This window comes from Bos grunniens, chromosome 1, assembly GCF_055505025.1.
Source record: "Bos grunniens cultivar Pamir isolate PY7600 chromosome 1, Bosgru_T2T1.0, whole genome shotgun sequence".
NCBI lineage: Eukaryota > Metazoa > Chordata > Mammalia > Artiodactyla > Bovidae > Bos > Bos grunniens.
In genome coordinates, this window is record NC_141165.1 from 74,119,471 (window position 1) to 74,135,507 (window position 16,037).

The following is a 16,037-nucleotide window of genomic DNA, read 5'->3' on the forward strand; positions in this document are numbered from 1 at the left end:
ATAATTGACTCTTCAAAAAATGATATAAATAATTCAAGCAGATAACATCAATTTCCCATAATCTAACTACTCCTTTAAAAAAAAATTATATATGTACATTATCTATTTATTTATTTGGCTACAGTGGGTCTTGGTTGTGGTATCGTCTTTTTAAGTTGCTGCATGTGGAGTCTAGTTCCTTGACCAGGGATTGGACCCAGGACCCCTGCACTAGGAGCACAGAGCACCAGCCACTGCACCACCAGGAAAGTCCTGCTTTTTTTTTTTTTTTTTTTGACACATTTCCTTTTAGTTTGTTTCCTTAAGAGTTGAGATGATACCAGAGAAATATTGTAACTATCTTCTCCACTTAACATTACATAGCAAGCACTCAGTTATATTATTATCTTTTTGAGATAAAGTTTTAGTGGCTACAATAATTTCCATTGTGTGGCTGTACTCTTATTTAAACAGTCCTCTAATGTTGCACATGTAGTTTAATTAAAACTTGCTAGAATAATGCTATAGGGCTTCCTAGGTGGCTCAGTGGTAAAGAATTTGCCTGCCAAGTTTGATCCCTGGGTTGGGAAGATCCCCTGGAGAAGGAAATGACAACCCACTCCGGTATTCTTGCTGGGAAAATCCTATGGACAGAGGAACCTGGCAGGCTACAGCCCATGGGGTTGCAAAGAGCTGGACATGACTTAGTGACCAAACAGCAGCAGCAGCAGAATAATGCTATGGTAACCTTGTCATCACTCAAACTGCTCCTACCTCAGAAAATTTCCTTGAAACAGATTCTGAGAACTGAAATGACTTTATTAAATATTTACATATATATTTTAAAAGCTCAGTGCTCTTCCCCCATCAAAAAAAAAAAAAAGTTCGACATAGTCCTGTCTATCTTTCTGCAAGTCAGACCCACAATTTAGATGCAGAACTATGGGTTTTTAGCTGTTTGAGCAGTTTTCCTGGTTGTCTTTTAAAAAAACCTTTTTTAAACTAGTTTGATTTATCTTTTTATTTATTAAAAAAATTTTTTTGGCCACACCCTGAGGCATACAGGATCTTAGCTCCCCAATCAGGGATCGAACCCATACCCCCTGCATTGGAAGCCAGAGTCTTAACCACTGGACTGCCAGTGAAGTTCCAGTTTTCTGGTTCTTGACTCTCCGTCCCTGCTCTGCCTCCATGTTCTTAAAGACTTCTCATGGCAGCCTCCTGACTGTCTACTCAGAGGTCAGTGAGGATACAAATATCTCCCTTGCTCCAGTGTCTGTAGCCACAGACCTGCAGTCTAGATCTGACCCCTGTCAAACAACCTCTGGTAACCCTGACTGTCCATCTCCCTATGGCAGGGGTCTTCATGTCCATCTGCGAGTTGGGAAACCCGAATCCATGTAGCAGAACAGTTCTCAAGGAGCCTTTCCTCCTGGGATTGGCTTTTTCAGGACTGGGGGATCTGGCTAGTGGTCTCTCACCCAGGTAGAAGGGAGGGCCCCTTCTACCTGGGTGAGAGACCAGACCTTCTACCTGGAGGGCCCCCTTCAGTGCCAAAGCAGTGGTTCAAGATTTAAGGTGCTCAAATAAATGGTGCTCAAAGGAAGGAATGGTGCTCCAATAAATGATAAGCACCATTTATCTGAGCATCATAAATCTTGAAGGAATGATGGAAGGAATAGTGCTTAAATAAATAGGTTAAGTTGTTCTAACAAAAGATCTGAGTCTAGACTACCTTTGCACAGATGGAATGTGCTGGTAAAAAAAGCCATGATGTCCTCAGGTGGTTATAACCATGGAGAGCCAGGACCTATGTCACAGTCTTGAAAGAACCTTATTAGGATTATAGTTTAGACTTTGTAAGTCAGGCTGTTTAGAATTATTTTATTTTTGTTTATTTCTCATCTACTTATACTTTAATAAAGTCTTGGTGAAAATTTTATCTGTCTTACTGCGTTAAAAGGACATCACAAGAAGGGAGGTCAGAGGTTTCAGGTGAGCAGTGCACCCCTAGGGGGCCAATGCAGCAGAGGGAATTTATGGGAGGGAGCTGAGTAAGAGCCATGGGTACAGTCACCCTCATGGCTGGGCATTCTCTCTCCAGTGTAAAAACCTAGAGGCCGTATCTTGTTTTAACGTGAAATAATGCCTTCAAAGAGGGAGCAGGAAATAGCTTTTTCTTTTCTGCTTACCACATTCTTTAAAGTAAATTGACTAGAAAAGACTATTTTTTAATGGCAAGAGAAAAAAAAAGCTAAAGGAGTTTTGATGCCAAGGGAGCATAGAGCCTAGAAAGCTCAAGAGAAATGACTCAATTTAGATGCAGAACTATGGGTTTTTAGCTGTTTGAGCAGTTTTCCTGCTCAAACTGCTAAAGCAGTTTTGATGCCAAGGGAGGATAGAGCCTAGAAAGCTTAAGAGAAGTGACTCAGAGAGAACTCTTACACAAGGGTGAACAGGTTAGTGAAAAAAGACGAGACTCAATCTTGAAATGTTATTCAGGAAAGAAAGAGGGAAAGAAACACACTTCTAAGAATAGTAGGGAACTAAAATGCCTAAAGTGATGGCCTATTCTCTATTTATTTACAACTGATGTCAGATCAAGAAAATAATTTCTGTCTTCGAAGGAACATAGATTGCTTATTTAGAGCTATGTTGCCTTCTAATAAATATGAGACTATACTTGTAACACATCACAAAGACCTTAAGCTTTTTGTATATTTTGACTTCATAGAAATAAGGATGTTACTGTGGTGCTATCCATAAAAGCAAAAAATTGACAACAACTCACTGCCCTTCAATTGGATCTGGGTTAATATAAATTGTGGTACATCCATAAAACAGAATTTTATGTCATACTGCATAGAAATCATGTTATAGAATATTGACATGGAAAGTATGTGGTAATTTTATAAATAGGCCATGAAACAGTGTGTGTAAAAGTACCTCATTTTTGTAAAATACATTTGTTGATAGCCTATTAAGATATCCACCAAAATGCTAGCAGTTAATTATCTCTGGGTAGTGGAGTTATGGTTACCTTTCACCTTTTGTACTTTGCTATACGTTTCCAGAAATATTCTACTTCTGCTTTATTGACTACGCCAAACCCTTTAACTGTGTGGATCACAACAAACTGTGGAAAATTCAAGAGATGGAAATACCAGACCACTTTACCTGCCTCCTGAGAAATCTGTATGCAGGTCAAGAAGCAACAGTTAGAACCGGACATGGAACAACAGACTGGTTCCAAATTAGGAAAGAGTACATCAAGGCTGTATACTGTCACTCTGCTTATTTAACTTATATGCAGAGTACATAATGTAAAATGCCAGGCTGGATGAAGCACAAGCTGGAATCAAGTTTGCTGGGAGAAATATCAATGACCTCAGATATGCAGATAACACCACCCTTATGGCAGAAAGTGAAGAGGAACTGAAGAGCCTCTTGATAAAAGTGAAAGAGGAGAGTGAAAAAGCTGGTTTAAAACTCAACATTCAAAAAATTATGATCATGGCCTCTGGGCCCATCACTTCATGACACAGATGGCACTTCATAGATGGGGAAAGAATGGAAACAGTAAAAGACTTTATTTTCTTGGGCTCCAAAATCACTGCAGATGGTGACTGCAGCCATGAAATTAAAAGACACTTACTCCTTGGAAGGAAAGTTATGACCAACCTAAATAGCATATTCAAAAGCAGAGACATTACTTTGCCAACAAAGGCCATCTTGTCAAAACTATGGTCTTTCTAGTAGTCATGTATGCATGTGAGAGTTGGACCACAAGAAAGCTGAGCACCAAAGAATTGATGCTTTTGAACTGTGGTATTGGAGAAGACTCTTGAGAGTCCCTTGGACTGCAAGGAGATCCAACCAGTCAATCCTAAAGGGAATCAGTCCTGAATATTCATTGGAAGGACTAATGCTGAAGCTGAAGCTCCAATACTTTGGCCACCTGAGGTGAAGAACTGACTCATTGGAAAAGACCCTGATGCTAGGAAAGATTGAAGGCAGGAGGAGAAGGGGATGACAGAAGATGAGATGGCTGGATGGCATCACTGACTCGATGGACATGAGTTTGAACAAGCCCTGGGACCTGGTGATGGACAAGGAGGCCTGGCGTGATACAGTCCATGGGGTTGCAAAGAGTCGAACATGACTGAGCAACTGAACTGAACTGAACTGACACGTTTCAAGTGTTCTGCATTGAGAATGTATACTTTGATGATTAGAAAAATTATTAAATGTTTTGAAGCAGTGTTGAAAATAAACCTCAAAAAGTAGTTTCAGAGACCTGAGACACTAATTACTCATCTAACAGGAATCTGGTTTGAAGAGATGAGAGTGATATTCAATAAACAGCAAATCATGGGCCCTAAACTTGACTCTGGTTGATTTAAATGTTTCTTCAGAGAGGTGATCCTTACCTGATCCTGTTCGACCCACGATGCCAATCTTCTCCTTGGGTTTGATGGTGAAGGACACTTTCTTCAGGACCAGAGGGAGATTTTCTTGGTACCTCATCTCTGCATTCTCAAAGGTGATCTCTCCTTCCTGGGGCCAGTCAGGGGAGGGAGCTTTGTTCTTAATTCTGGCAGGTGCTTCCAAAGATAGAGTCTGGGGAGACAGAAAAGGCCAGTTCAGACTGACCACAGATTCTAGGGTAGCTGAAAGGTTTTGTCACAGAAGTAAGACCAGGATACCCATAGCAACCACAGAGACAGCTGCTGCCCTGCTCCCTTGCTGCAAAAGAGCCCCTGGCAGGAAATGCTCATCACCAATAAACCAGACAGAGACAGAGAACAATTGCCTCTACCCTTGGCAGTTTACAATGGCCTTCTATCCCTCTTTAGCCACAGCAGATTTTAGTGGAATTCTTTGAAAACATTCCCCTTGAAACAGAGTTTCATCATTTGAAAATCAATGGCCTAAACTCAAAGGAGCAAAACTAAAATTCATGGAACATTTAATGAGAGTCTAGCACCCTGAGCCATCTCAGTCAATCCAGGAGACTCAGACGCTAATCCCAACTCTACCACTAACAGCTGCATGAACTGGATATACCAGTTCTTCAATCTTTGTCTTAGTTTCTCATCTGTAAACTCTAGGGACTGGATTAGATGATTTTAGAAATCCATTCCAGCTTAAAAATGTTGTGCTTAATAATTATTGGGTAATTTTGGCCATCTATAGTCACGCCTCCCCATGTTTTTAAAACTCTCTGGCGATTAGTCATGGAGCCTATAGCCTCACAGGGAAGTAAAGGTCAAAGACTGCAGTGCTCTGGTGGGTGGGGGTAGGGACTCAAGTCTAAAACTCTGTGCTGGGACAGGCTTCCAGGTTGTGGACAGGCAGCAGGGAACCAGTTCTCAGGAATGTGATTGATTTGTGCAACGTACACTCTGTACCACGTCTGACCATCACCCTGACCTTTCCAGCAAGAGACCCACACCAATAGTGATATTAAATCAAACACAACATGTACAGTCACAAATTGCCCGCAGACAATTTGGGTGCCCAAAGAGCACCCAGCCAAGAGGCTCATGTATAAACATAAACGGCTATTAGCAGATTTATCAGATAGCTATCTGCCATTCTTCCTGATAACAATCATTTATAAGTTTAAGAAATATCCTACTACTGATCAGGTTCATTGCCAAAACAAACCAGTGGGACATGTCTCTGCTAGAAAAAGCAGTTACATAACATACTAGTTCTCAGTGAAAGGGCAGTTCTTCAAAACAGTGTTTGTAAGTCAATATTCTAGTTGGAAGTTGGAATGTATTCTGCCCATGTAAATAATGATATAAATGAAAATAAAGTCTCTGGGCAGTTTGCAAAATAGATAACTCCTGAGAAATGAGTTCAACATGAGAATGTTAACTACTCAAGACTCTGCTTCTCTCTACAGAAAATTGCTTTCAGACTTTGAACTAGGAGGAAGACACTGCCACACTGTAGGACTGCAAAGGTTCCTGGGGGAAGGTGGGAAGAGCTGGATCATCTCAGTACCAATGCAGTTAACTGGTTTCTGAACTGTGAACACAGTATAGAATTAGGCATGGAGCCTTTGAAACTCCTGAAGTCTGGGTCCTATCTCAAAATAGGAATCTTTAGAGATGAGGCCAATGTTAGTCTTTGCCTCAAGCTCTGTACGGGATTCTGATGGCCATCCCTGGTTAAGAACCAAATGAACTAGACTAAGACTTGAAATAACACCTGGTTTTAAATAGTATAAGGAAAATATTACATTAGTCTGCTTAACTGAATTAATGAGGTTAGGAACACTTTGGAAATTAGATGATGAATGTAAGTTCTCAATCAGACCACAATTCACAAATACACTTAGAAAATCTTATGATATTCTCTTCGCATTCCATGCATACTGGAAAGATGCTGCCTCTCCTGTGGGACAAGATGAGACAGAGAAAACAAGCATCTTCCTGGGACATTTATTCCAGGTGGTAAGAGGGTAAAACTGCAGCAGAAGGCCTGCAGGAGCCTGACCTTGATGTAGTGGTTGATCCTCTCCACTGAGGTGAAGCGAGCTTCTGTCTCCGATGCCAGTCTGACAGTAAACTGGAACAGCCCTGTCAACTGATCATGGAAAACAACAATTCAAGAGAGAATTTATTATTATTATACACCAAGGGAATGCCAGCAAACCTCCTTCACCTCAGGGATCACAACTCAATTGTGAGAACTAACTGCGGATAGACAGCAGCTGGCTTTAGGGATCAGATCATTCTTTAACTGTTCAAGACAATGCCTAAGAGCCCCCAGTCAACTGCAACTCTCAGGGAATCTAGGTGGCACTGCAGTACTGGCACTAACTTTTCTATACCTAAAGGCTTTCTGTCTGTTTTTACATTTCTAGAAATTCAGCTGTAGCTGAATAACTTCTGGGCTTCATAATTGTACCTATACCTGGATATAGCAGCCACAATAAATGGAGACTGTATCAGCCTGTGAGCAGCAGTGAGAATGCTTCCAGGAAGGTCAACAGAGACCAGGCTGGGCCAAAACTGAATGCAGAGCCCCAGTCTGTGTACCCCAGACTGAGTACTCTGAAACAGAAGTATATTTAACACAGATTTCTCCCACCCCCCACCCCCAGCCCTCCAAGAATCAAGTTAAGTCTGCAAGACATGGACAAATACCTTTGAGTATCTGTAAAGATATAGATCTCTTCTTAGGTTTCCTCTGGCCACTTATTTTTATCTTTCCAATATAGAAAAATGTCAAACATATACAAGAATAGAGAGGACAGTATAATGGGCTCCCACATATCAAACATTCATCTTAAAAAAATTATCAACTTACAACCAGCATTGTTTCATCTGTACCACCCCATCCTTCCATAGATCTGGAATCAAATCTCATATAGCCTAAGTCTTATCCATAAATACTTCAGCTTCTATCTCTCTAAAATATAAAATCTCTTTGAAAACCATTACCACATCTTAAAAAAGTTAGCAACAATTCTTTATCATCTTTAACTATCTAGTCAGTGCTAAGTTCCCCGCTATTCTCTGAGCTATTTGAAGACCTTCAATCATCCCTAAGAACCAAAAAGGTTTATGTATGTAACAGTACTGGGAAAATTTGGGGCCTGAAAATAAAACACACAGAAGTAGTATATTGAGGATATGTGTTTCTTAGAAGACTAGGAAGAGGCCAGAGAAGAAAGGTTAGTGAAGACATAAATCTACAATTAAGAAACAATTTTCAAAATCTGTTTATTTAAGAAAAAACAGTACCTACTTCATAAACACATGCAACAGAGTTAAATCCCTTTATTCCCATGAAGTCAACCTTTAGCATTCGTGGGGAATTGGTTCCAGGATTCTGTCAAAAATCCAAGAATGCTCAAGTCCCTTATATAAAATGGCCCAGTAATTGCCTACAACCTACAGACATTCTCCTGTATCCTTTAAGTCATCTCTAGATTACTTATAATACCTAATGCAATGTAAGGACTTGGTAAATAGTTATAAATACAATGTGCTACATAAATAGTTGTACATCTGTAGTAAATTCAGTTTTCGGAACTATCTGGAATTTCCCCTCCCAAATATCTTTGATCTGCAGTTGGTTGACGCTATGGACGCAGAACTTGGGGATGTGGAGGGCTGACTGTGTTCCAGTCCACAGTGCTACTGCCAAAGCAGATGGGGAGAAGCTCTAGGAGCCAGAGGTAAAATGACAGCTTAGGGCAGAGCCGCCTACCAGGCCTCTCCTAGGCCAACGTATGAGAAAGACAATGCCCTCATCCCAAAGACTAACCTGCACAGCATAGGAGATGGCAAGCCCTGCGTAGGCTGGGGGAATCTGCCCATGCATGAGAACAATCATCAGCCCAGTGGTGGTGATCAGGGCAATGCTGATTAGGTCCAGCCGCACCGCCAGCCACCGCATCGCACAAGTGAACAGGAAGAAAGGACTCTGGTTGTTATCCAGTAGCTCCTGGTACCTGTGAGGAAGACAGAACACCTAATAAAGTAAGTAAAGTACCACACAACCCCAGTCATGGAGGATGCCGAAGTACTGGTGAGTTCTGGGTAGAGGGCTAATACTAAAGTATAATACCACTGCTTGTAACCAGGAGAGTGATATGGAAACTTAAGGAGTACAGAGTATTCCAGGCTCCACACACAGGAAGACACGGGGGTTTTCTAGTTTTACCCTTTGAAAGAAACATATTCAAGATACTAGGAAAAACATATCTACTTCAACAGCACCAGGAAAGCAGGGGGGAAGAAGACCAAATAAAGAGGCTGTTTAAGCTTTAGAGAATTGTTTTAGGTCAGTGGTCATTTTCTTGAGGAAAGAGAGGTTACAAATGCAAACTGCAGAAATGGCACAAGAGCAGGAAAAAGACTTTTGGACTGAATACGAGAAAGTGGAAACGGTCTGCTGGTTTCCCAAGGCCATGGAGCAGAGAACCAGAGCAGTGAGTTAGTTAAACCAGAACAGATAGACCGAGACAACCTTTGTCACTGCAGGAAGGAGACCCTCTGTCATCAGGGGTCCTAGAGAGCAGCTCTCACCCCACCTGAGGGTCTGGGGTCACATACAACTAGAACTCCAGAGTGGAAGGCCTGGGTAGGCAAAGATACTTTGCCTTAAAGAAAATCCCTTTCCACCTTATAAGAAGATATGTGCACTTTAGAGAAAATTTAGGAAACATAATAAAAAAGAGGGAAATGTAAAATTCCAGTACTCTCACCACTCAGCTAAAACCAGAATCCATATTCTGCTGCATTTCCTCCTAGTATTTTTTCCAATGCCCTCACGTTTATTTGGGTACATACCTACACATGTACACGGTCAACATATTTTACTCTTTGTTTTGCTTAAAGTTAGCATACATTTTTCAGAATTATTTAACCAACCTTTCTATGCTAGAGTTACTTTTTAATGTTAATTACTTAATTTTTGGAATGAACTATATACTCTATAAGACAGAATATTCACAAGGTAAAAAGGTTTTACCATGAAAAGTCAGTCTTTCTCCTGCCCTCCTCCAGCTATTCACTTCCACTGTCCAGTGGCAGCTGTTAGTTTCCTGTGTGTTCTTTCAGATATTCTAAATGTCACACACACATATTTAAAGGGAGCAAACTATACATGCACATCTGTATCTTTCTCTTTCATCTAATATAACTTGGAGATCATTCCACATCAATACCTAGGAAACAGTCTCATTCTTTTTAGGGGTCACATAATATTCCATTATATGGGGACACCACAGCCTATTTAACCAGTCCTTTACTGAAAGACATTTAGTCTAGTTCAACCTCTAGTAAACATACATCTCCACAATGACTATATAAGTACAGAAATTTCTCACACAAACAATATTAACAACTAAATGTCAATTTATTGTCTATGAATATCTTACTTTTCCAAGAAAAAAAAAAAAAGGAGCAAAACTCTGTCAAATATAGCCATTCAGAACTGAAAGCTAATAAAGACTCCAAATCTGTTTGGTCTTCCCATTTGCTCAGAAGGGAGTTCTACCAAGCAAGTGAATCTTAATCAGCAGAGATCATTAAATCACTAATACTCTTAGTAATGATTTTTATAATCCCCAATTTTGACTTTGAAAGGCTTCTTAAACTCTCATTAAATGCTGAGATGTTGGCTCCCTGATGAGCCCTCTGGCCCCCATGGAACTAACCTGTGCAGAAATTCCTGCCCTTTGTTGTAGGCATGGATGGTGGCAAGGCCCTGTATGCTGGATGTGATGTGGGAGAGGAAAGGTGACTGCGTGATATTATCCAGACGCTTCAGCTCTCGGATCAGGACCCTGGAGAGAGAACGAGTTCTGTGTCAGAGGGGTGGACTGGCAACTCTGGCTTCACCCTTTGCACTGAAAGATACAAAGACTTCCTGTTTACCTGGAGACAATGTGCAGAATTGAAAAGAGGATGACAAGGGGCCCCACTGCCACGAGGAACCACGGGAAAACTCCTGCGATCATTCCAACACAGAAGAACACCAAGATAACGTTCTGAATGAACATCTCAGCCTGGAACGGCAGGCGCACATCGACTAAGGAAACAGTAAAGGAACATGTGTCAGATGCTGGGATCCACAAACAGCCAGAATTTTTAAAAAAACAAAAAGAGGCTCACAAAAAGCCATATCTGAAATTTGTGACTTTTTTTGTCTTTTAAACAGTCTGATCAAATAAAAATCTGGTAATGTAGTTGCTCTAATTTTTCTTGTCCCAAGAGCATTTAAGTGATCTTTCTCACCTGTGCCCTCTTTTTGGTTCACTGTGCTGCCCAACCCCCTTAAACATTTTTCCACTTTGCAAAGTAATATATGTTTGCTATAAAATATTTGGAAAATAAATATGCAAAAAATTAAATAAACATAGTCTTATTCTTACCAATATGAATGAACTGCTGCTAACATTTAAGAAACTTTTCATGGAAAATTTTAAACATACACAAAAATTGTAAACATACACAAAAACTGGAAGAGTATAGAACCTCCAAGAGTTAACATTTTCTTCACCTATTTTGGACATCTCCTCCCCCCACCTATTTTCTTACAAATCTGAGACATGTTGATACCACTGATTTTCATCAGTCTCTTTTCTATTCATCTGTGCGTATGTGAGTTTAATACAAATGTGATCATATCACACACATGTGTATCACTATTTTGTGTATCAGTGATGGTTTTGATCTCTTGTTACCTCTGGCCATAGCTATACATTGGCCTATCAACATCTGAAACAAACTCCTTCTATGGAGGCAGCACAGTAAGTAGTTAAAAACATTAGTTCTGGGGTCAAAAAGATCTGAGCTCAATTTGCAGCTTGCTATTTAATAGTTGTGCAATCTTGAGCAAGTCAACCTTTCTAGATATCAGCTTTCCCATGCATTTCATGGGTGAAATGATACCCACACCTCACAGGGCTGCTATGATGGCTAGGATAATGCATGTAAAACTGCTTGTAACACAGTAAGCCCTCAAAAAATGTCAGATAGCATCACTATTATTATAGGCTATGGGAGTACAGTTGACCTTTGAATAACATGGGGGTTAGAGACACAGACCCTCCATGCAGTGAAAAATCTGCATGTAATCTACAGTCAGCGCTCCATAGATGTGGTTCCTCATCCACAGTTTCATATCCAAAGACTCAACCAACCTGTTGTTCAAGGGTCAAGTGTATTTAAGTTCTGGTGCTGGCACAGCCCATGAAGCATTCAGCATCCAGCAAACCTGTCAAGAGACTGTACGTGTCCAGGAACCTACACACCACCCACAAGTAAATATGTCTTTTGGACTCTCAAACACCCTGTCCAAAGCCTTTATGGTCAGCACTCTGAACTGGTTTTCAGGTTAAATAAGATCAAATAAGAGCTCACATGAAAGATGAAAAATCAGATAGGTCCTTAGCCTAAAGAGAAATTGCAATGTAGAGAAATTGCAATGTGGAGAAAATGCCCAAGCTAACATGTTCCTGATGCAAATATTGCAGCCACTGTGCTGGGTGGTTCATGCTCTGGAGCACAACAGAGAGAAGCAGTGAGAAATACCTTCATCCATGTCTTTGGAAAACCTGTTGAGAATTCTTCCCGTGGGGGTAGTGTCAAAAAACTTCATAGGGCTTCGAAGGATTCTTCGGAAAAGCTCATCATGGAGTCGGGAGGAGGCTCGCAATGTGCCCTGAGGAGCAGAGTACAGAGCAATCAAAGACCCAGGACTCAGTAGGCTCAGAACCCACTCCACGGGTCCAAAGCCAGAGAAGGGCAAGTGGCTGTGGAGGAAGGAGGTGGCTAACCGGAAAGGGCTGAGGCTGACGGGATGCAGGTCACTTCGGCAAGAGGCATCCTGCTTCAGAGGAGCTCCCCAACTCAGAATAAACCCGAGAGGTGCCAGGCAGAAGCCTGACCACAGAGCCACCAGTGAGAAGAGGAGCAGAGGCCCCAGTGCATACCTTGACAAAGACCACTCCACGAATGGCTTTCAGGATCAGCATGACTGCCATGGAGAGGGCATAGATGCTGGCATAGTAGTGCATGAGAGGATTGTCCTTCATGCTGTTGCTCACAGACGTCCTATTTTCTTGAGTCACAGTGGTGTTCTGTTTGGAAGCAAGGTTCTGTGAGGCAAGACCCTTAGGGACATCCAAGAAGCCCTTGTCAGGGCCACTCTTGGCTCAAGGCAGGGTACAGGAAACAAACTCTGGGAGCTGGTGGAGACAAACACAAGGCAGGCTTTGCCTGTTCCCCTCTCTTCTCTAATGACAACAGACAGCCTATAGATGTGCTCCTGGTAAGCGCTACTGCTCTGTGAGTTGGTCAGGGAGCAACTACCTGGTGAGGTTACATTAGGGACTCATCTCTTTAATCCTGGGTAATCTTTGTTAATTACCTCTCTTAACAGAAAACTAGAGCACTTTCCCTAAGAAGAGCCAGGAAATATGAAGAGATGGCCATATTATTAGACGTACAATTTTCCCATCAATGAGAAATCTTACCCCACTTCCTTGCTTGATCCAGTAACTCAACCACCAGTTGCTGAAAGCGGTGCTGCCCACATTCAGCATGAAAAGGGACAGAATGACCAGGAATGCCAAAGGGCCCCCAGCAGCCTGGATGTAGACACCATACACTGACCAGGGCACAGAACCCTGCCCCTTCTCTTCCATTTGCACGAGCTGCCCTAGGTGAGGAAAAGAGAAACGTGAATTCAGAAAGGAAAAGCTGCTTTTCTAGAAGGAAGTCACATGTAGAAGAGGAGAACCAAAGAGAGCCTACAGTTTCACAGAGCTCTAGGTTGGAATTATTTCCCCCTTTCCAGGAGCATTCATTTATCCATTTAATATCTATCTACTAGGTACCTATTATGAACCACGCCCAGGAATAAGCCCTGGAGAGGCAAAAAGGATTAAGACCAGGTCCCTGGCTCAGATCATCCACATATAGATAAATAAGTACAAAATTATAGTAAAATGTGCTAACCCCAATGCTGGAACTACTTGTAGGGCAGCATGGGAACATTCAGGAAGTGCACCTAACCTACTTGGGGGAGCTGTGAGGGGCTTAGCAGGGAGGTTCCAGGTGAGACTTTCTATGTAGTCCATATTGTGTCTTTTTTTTTTTTTAGCTGCACAGCATGACTCGGATTTTAGTTCCCCTATCAGGGTTGAACCTACACCCTCTGCAATGAAAGTGTGGAGTCCTACCCACTGGACTGCAGGTGAAAGGTAAGCCAGAGTTAGCCAGGTGGGGAAATGATAGGCATAGGTGTGAGGAAACAGGAAATCAGTATACACAGATATCCAATTCAACATGGCTAGAATATTCCGTATGCCTAAGGAGTGGCAGGAGATAAGGCTTATTAAGCAGGCTGTGGTCAGAGGATAAAGGTATTTGAACATTATTCTTCAGATAAGAACTTCTCAAGAGAAAGGGCTACAGGGGTGTAGAGATTTGACTCCCAGCCCTACTGTAGGAGATGGGACTGGAATGGCCAGACCAGCCACCTCAGGCAGCCTCTTCCATGCATCCCAGCATCTCAGACAAAGAATGGATTTTCTATGTGTGCCACATCAGGAAAAAGATTTTAAAAATGCTGCTTTGAAACTGGGAAGGCATTGAATAGCCTCAAGCCCCAGGCAGTTGGCTGGTCTCCTGTTTTTAACTAGATCTCCTAGTTGTTCATGTGGAAGACAGATTTAAAAGGAGGCAACTGTAACAGTCTCGGTGGGAGATGATAAAGGTCAGAACCAGGGTTATTTTCTTGGGCTCCAAAATCACTGCAGATGGTGACTGCAGCCATGAAATTATGATGCTTGCTCCTTGAAAGCAAAGCTATGACCAACCTAGACAGCATATTAAAAAGCAGAGACATTACTCTGCTGACAAAGGTCTGTCTAGTCAAAGCTACAGTTTTTCTAGTAGTCATGTACGGACATGAGAGTTGGACCATAAAGAAAGCTGAGCACCGAAGAATTGATGCTTTTGAACTGTGGTGTTGGAGAAGACTCTTGAGAGTCCCATGGACAGTAAGGAGATCAAACCACTCAATCCTAAAGGAAATCAGTCCTGAATACTCATTGGAAGGACTGATGCTAAAGATGAAGCTCCAACACTTTGGCCACCTGATGTGAAGAACGGACTCATTGGAAAAGACCCTGATGCTGGGAAAGACTGAAGGCAGGAGGAGAAGGAGATGACAGAGGATGAGATGGGTGGGTGGTATCAATGACTTGATGTACATGAGTTTGAATAAGCTCCAGGAGTTGGTGGTGGACAGAGAAGCCTGGTGTGCTGCAGTCCATGGGATCACAAAGAGTCAGACACAACTGAGCAACTGAACTGACTGACTGAAAACCAGGGTTGTGGCCATGGGGATGGAGTATTCAGGAAGTAAATTCAGTAGGATGGGGTAACTGACTGTGGGAGGAAAAAAAACATTTAAGGATATTTCCTAGGGGCTCCCTGGACTGGTCAGGAGATTGATGTTGACAAGAGAATACAGAGAAAGCCCCACCTCTTTATCACATATGCTATGCAATTATCTTGGAACAAGCCACACAGGCCTCGAGCACTTTATGATGAGAGTCTCTAGGTCACATGTCCCCTAAAGACAATCTGTTTTTTGCCTACTGCCTGCGGCAGGAATTGACAGATGTCTCAGCCTTCTGTGCTGTTTGCTTTGTGAGAGTAAGGTACCTCCAATCACACCTGAATTCAAGAGCTCATACAGGGCTTATTAAAAGAAAGAAAAGAATCAGTATGGTCAACTCCTAACACCCAATGTCTGCTGCAGTTTTAAGACCAAGGAAATGAAAACAACACGGCAAACCAGAAAAAAAGTCCTAAGTTCAACATGTCAGGTGAGAAGGTAACACTGAAGAAATAACTTTAAAACAGGAATGCATTTCTATTTATTATTTACAAAAGTGAAAATGCCTAAGGTATTGCAAACAGCTTCTCCAACTCTCAAGATTTGTTTTGGTTGATAAGATGAAGGGTTTGAAAAACAGGACCAAGGAGTCTGGATAGGAAAATCAAGTAGGAAAAATCTTGGCTGTAACTCTTCACCACAGCCCTGCTGGTGCCTGCTTGGGACAAGCCAAGGAGTGATCATTGTACCAGGGGAGGGGGTAGAGGGGGGTTAACTGAGGATGTGGGCATTCTTAGAGCTAGCATGCCTTTGCTTTGGTTGGCATGACTTTTAAAGAGGAGAGATGAATCACAGGAAAGAAAGGTATACCTCTATCCATGATTCAATTTTTCCGTAAAGATGACTCAGCTATGACTACCTACACCTCACTCCACCCTGCATAGCAAAAAAAGGCATAGAAGTAAAGGTCATTTTTATTGCCTTGGTCTATTTGAGCAAACAGAAGTTGCCTCATGGTCTCCCAATAATCATATAAGAATCTTGTTATTCTAGAAATATAAGGCCAGGTGTTCTACAACAGGCAGCATGAATTGCTACATGGCATAATTTCTGATAAACTTTAATGACATACTTTACATCATCTTTCTGCACTGCTGTACTGGTGCTCATGAATG

General features: G+C 41.8%; 1 protein-coding gene across 7 annotated transcripts in view; it reads right to left on the reverse strand.

Annotated features, from left to right (window-relative positions):
- The window catches only part of ABCC5 (ATP binding cassette subfamily C member 5), an 82,232-nt gene that overhangs the window by 16,374 nt on the left and 49,821 nt on the right, over window positions 1-16,037 (reverse strand). For 6 of the 7 annotated variants that reach the window (XM_086396543.1, XM_086396521.1, XM_086396527.1 and 3 more), the window contains 8 exons: window positions 12,989-13,173; window positions 12,446-12,592; window positions 12,045-12,174; window positions 10,386-10,539; window positions 10,166-10,294; window positions 8,269-8,455; window positions 6,490-6,579; window positions 4,410-4,599 (listed from right to left, as the gene is read on the reverse strand). In XM_086396543.1, coding sequence (XP_086252669.1) covers window positions 4,410-4,599; window positions 6,490-6,579; window positions 8,269-8,455; window positions 10,166-10,294; window positions 10,386-10,539; window positions 12,045-12,174; window positions 12,446-12,592; window positions 12,989-13,173 — 1,212 coding nt within the window. Of the gene's footprint in view, window positions 1-4,409; window positions 4,600-6,489; window positions 6,580-8,268; window positions 8,456-10,165; window positions 10,295-10,385; window positions 10,540-12,044; window positions 12,175-12,445; window positions 12,593-12,988; window positions 13,174-15,749; window positions 15,799-16,037 lie in introns of those variants that run through there. The other variant, XM_086396568.1, reaches the window with a different exon arrangement.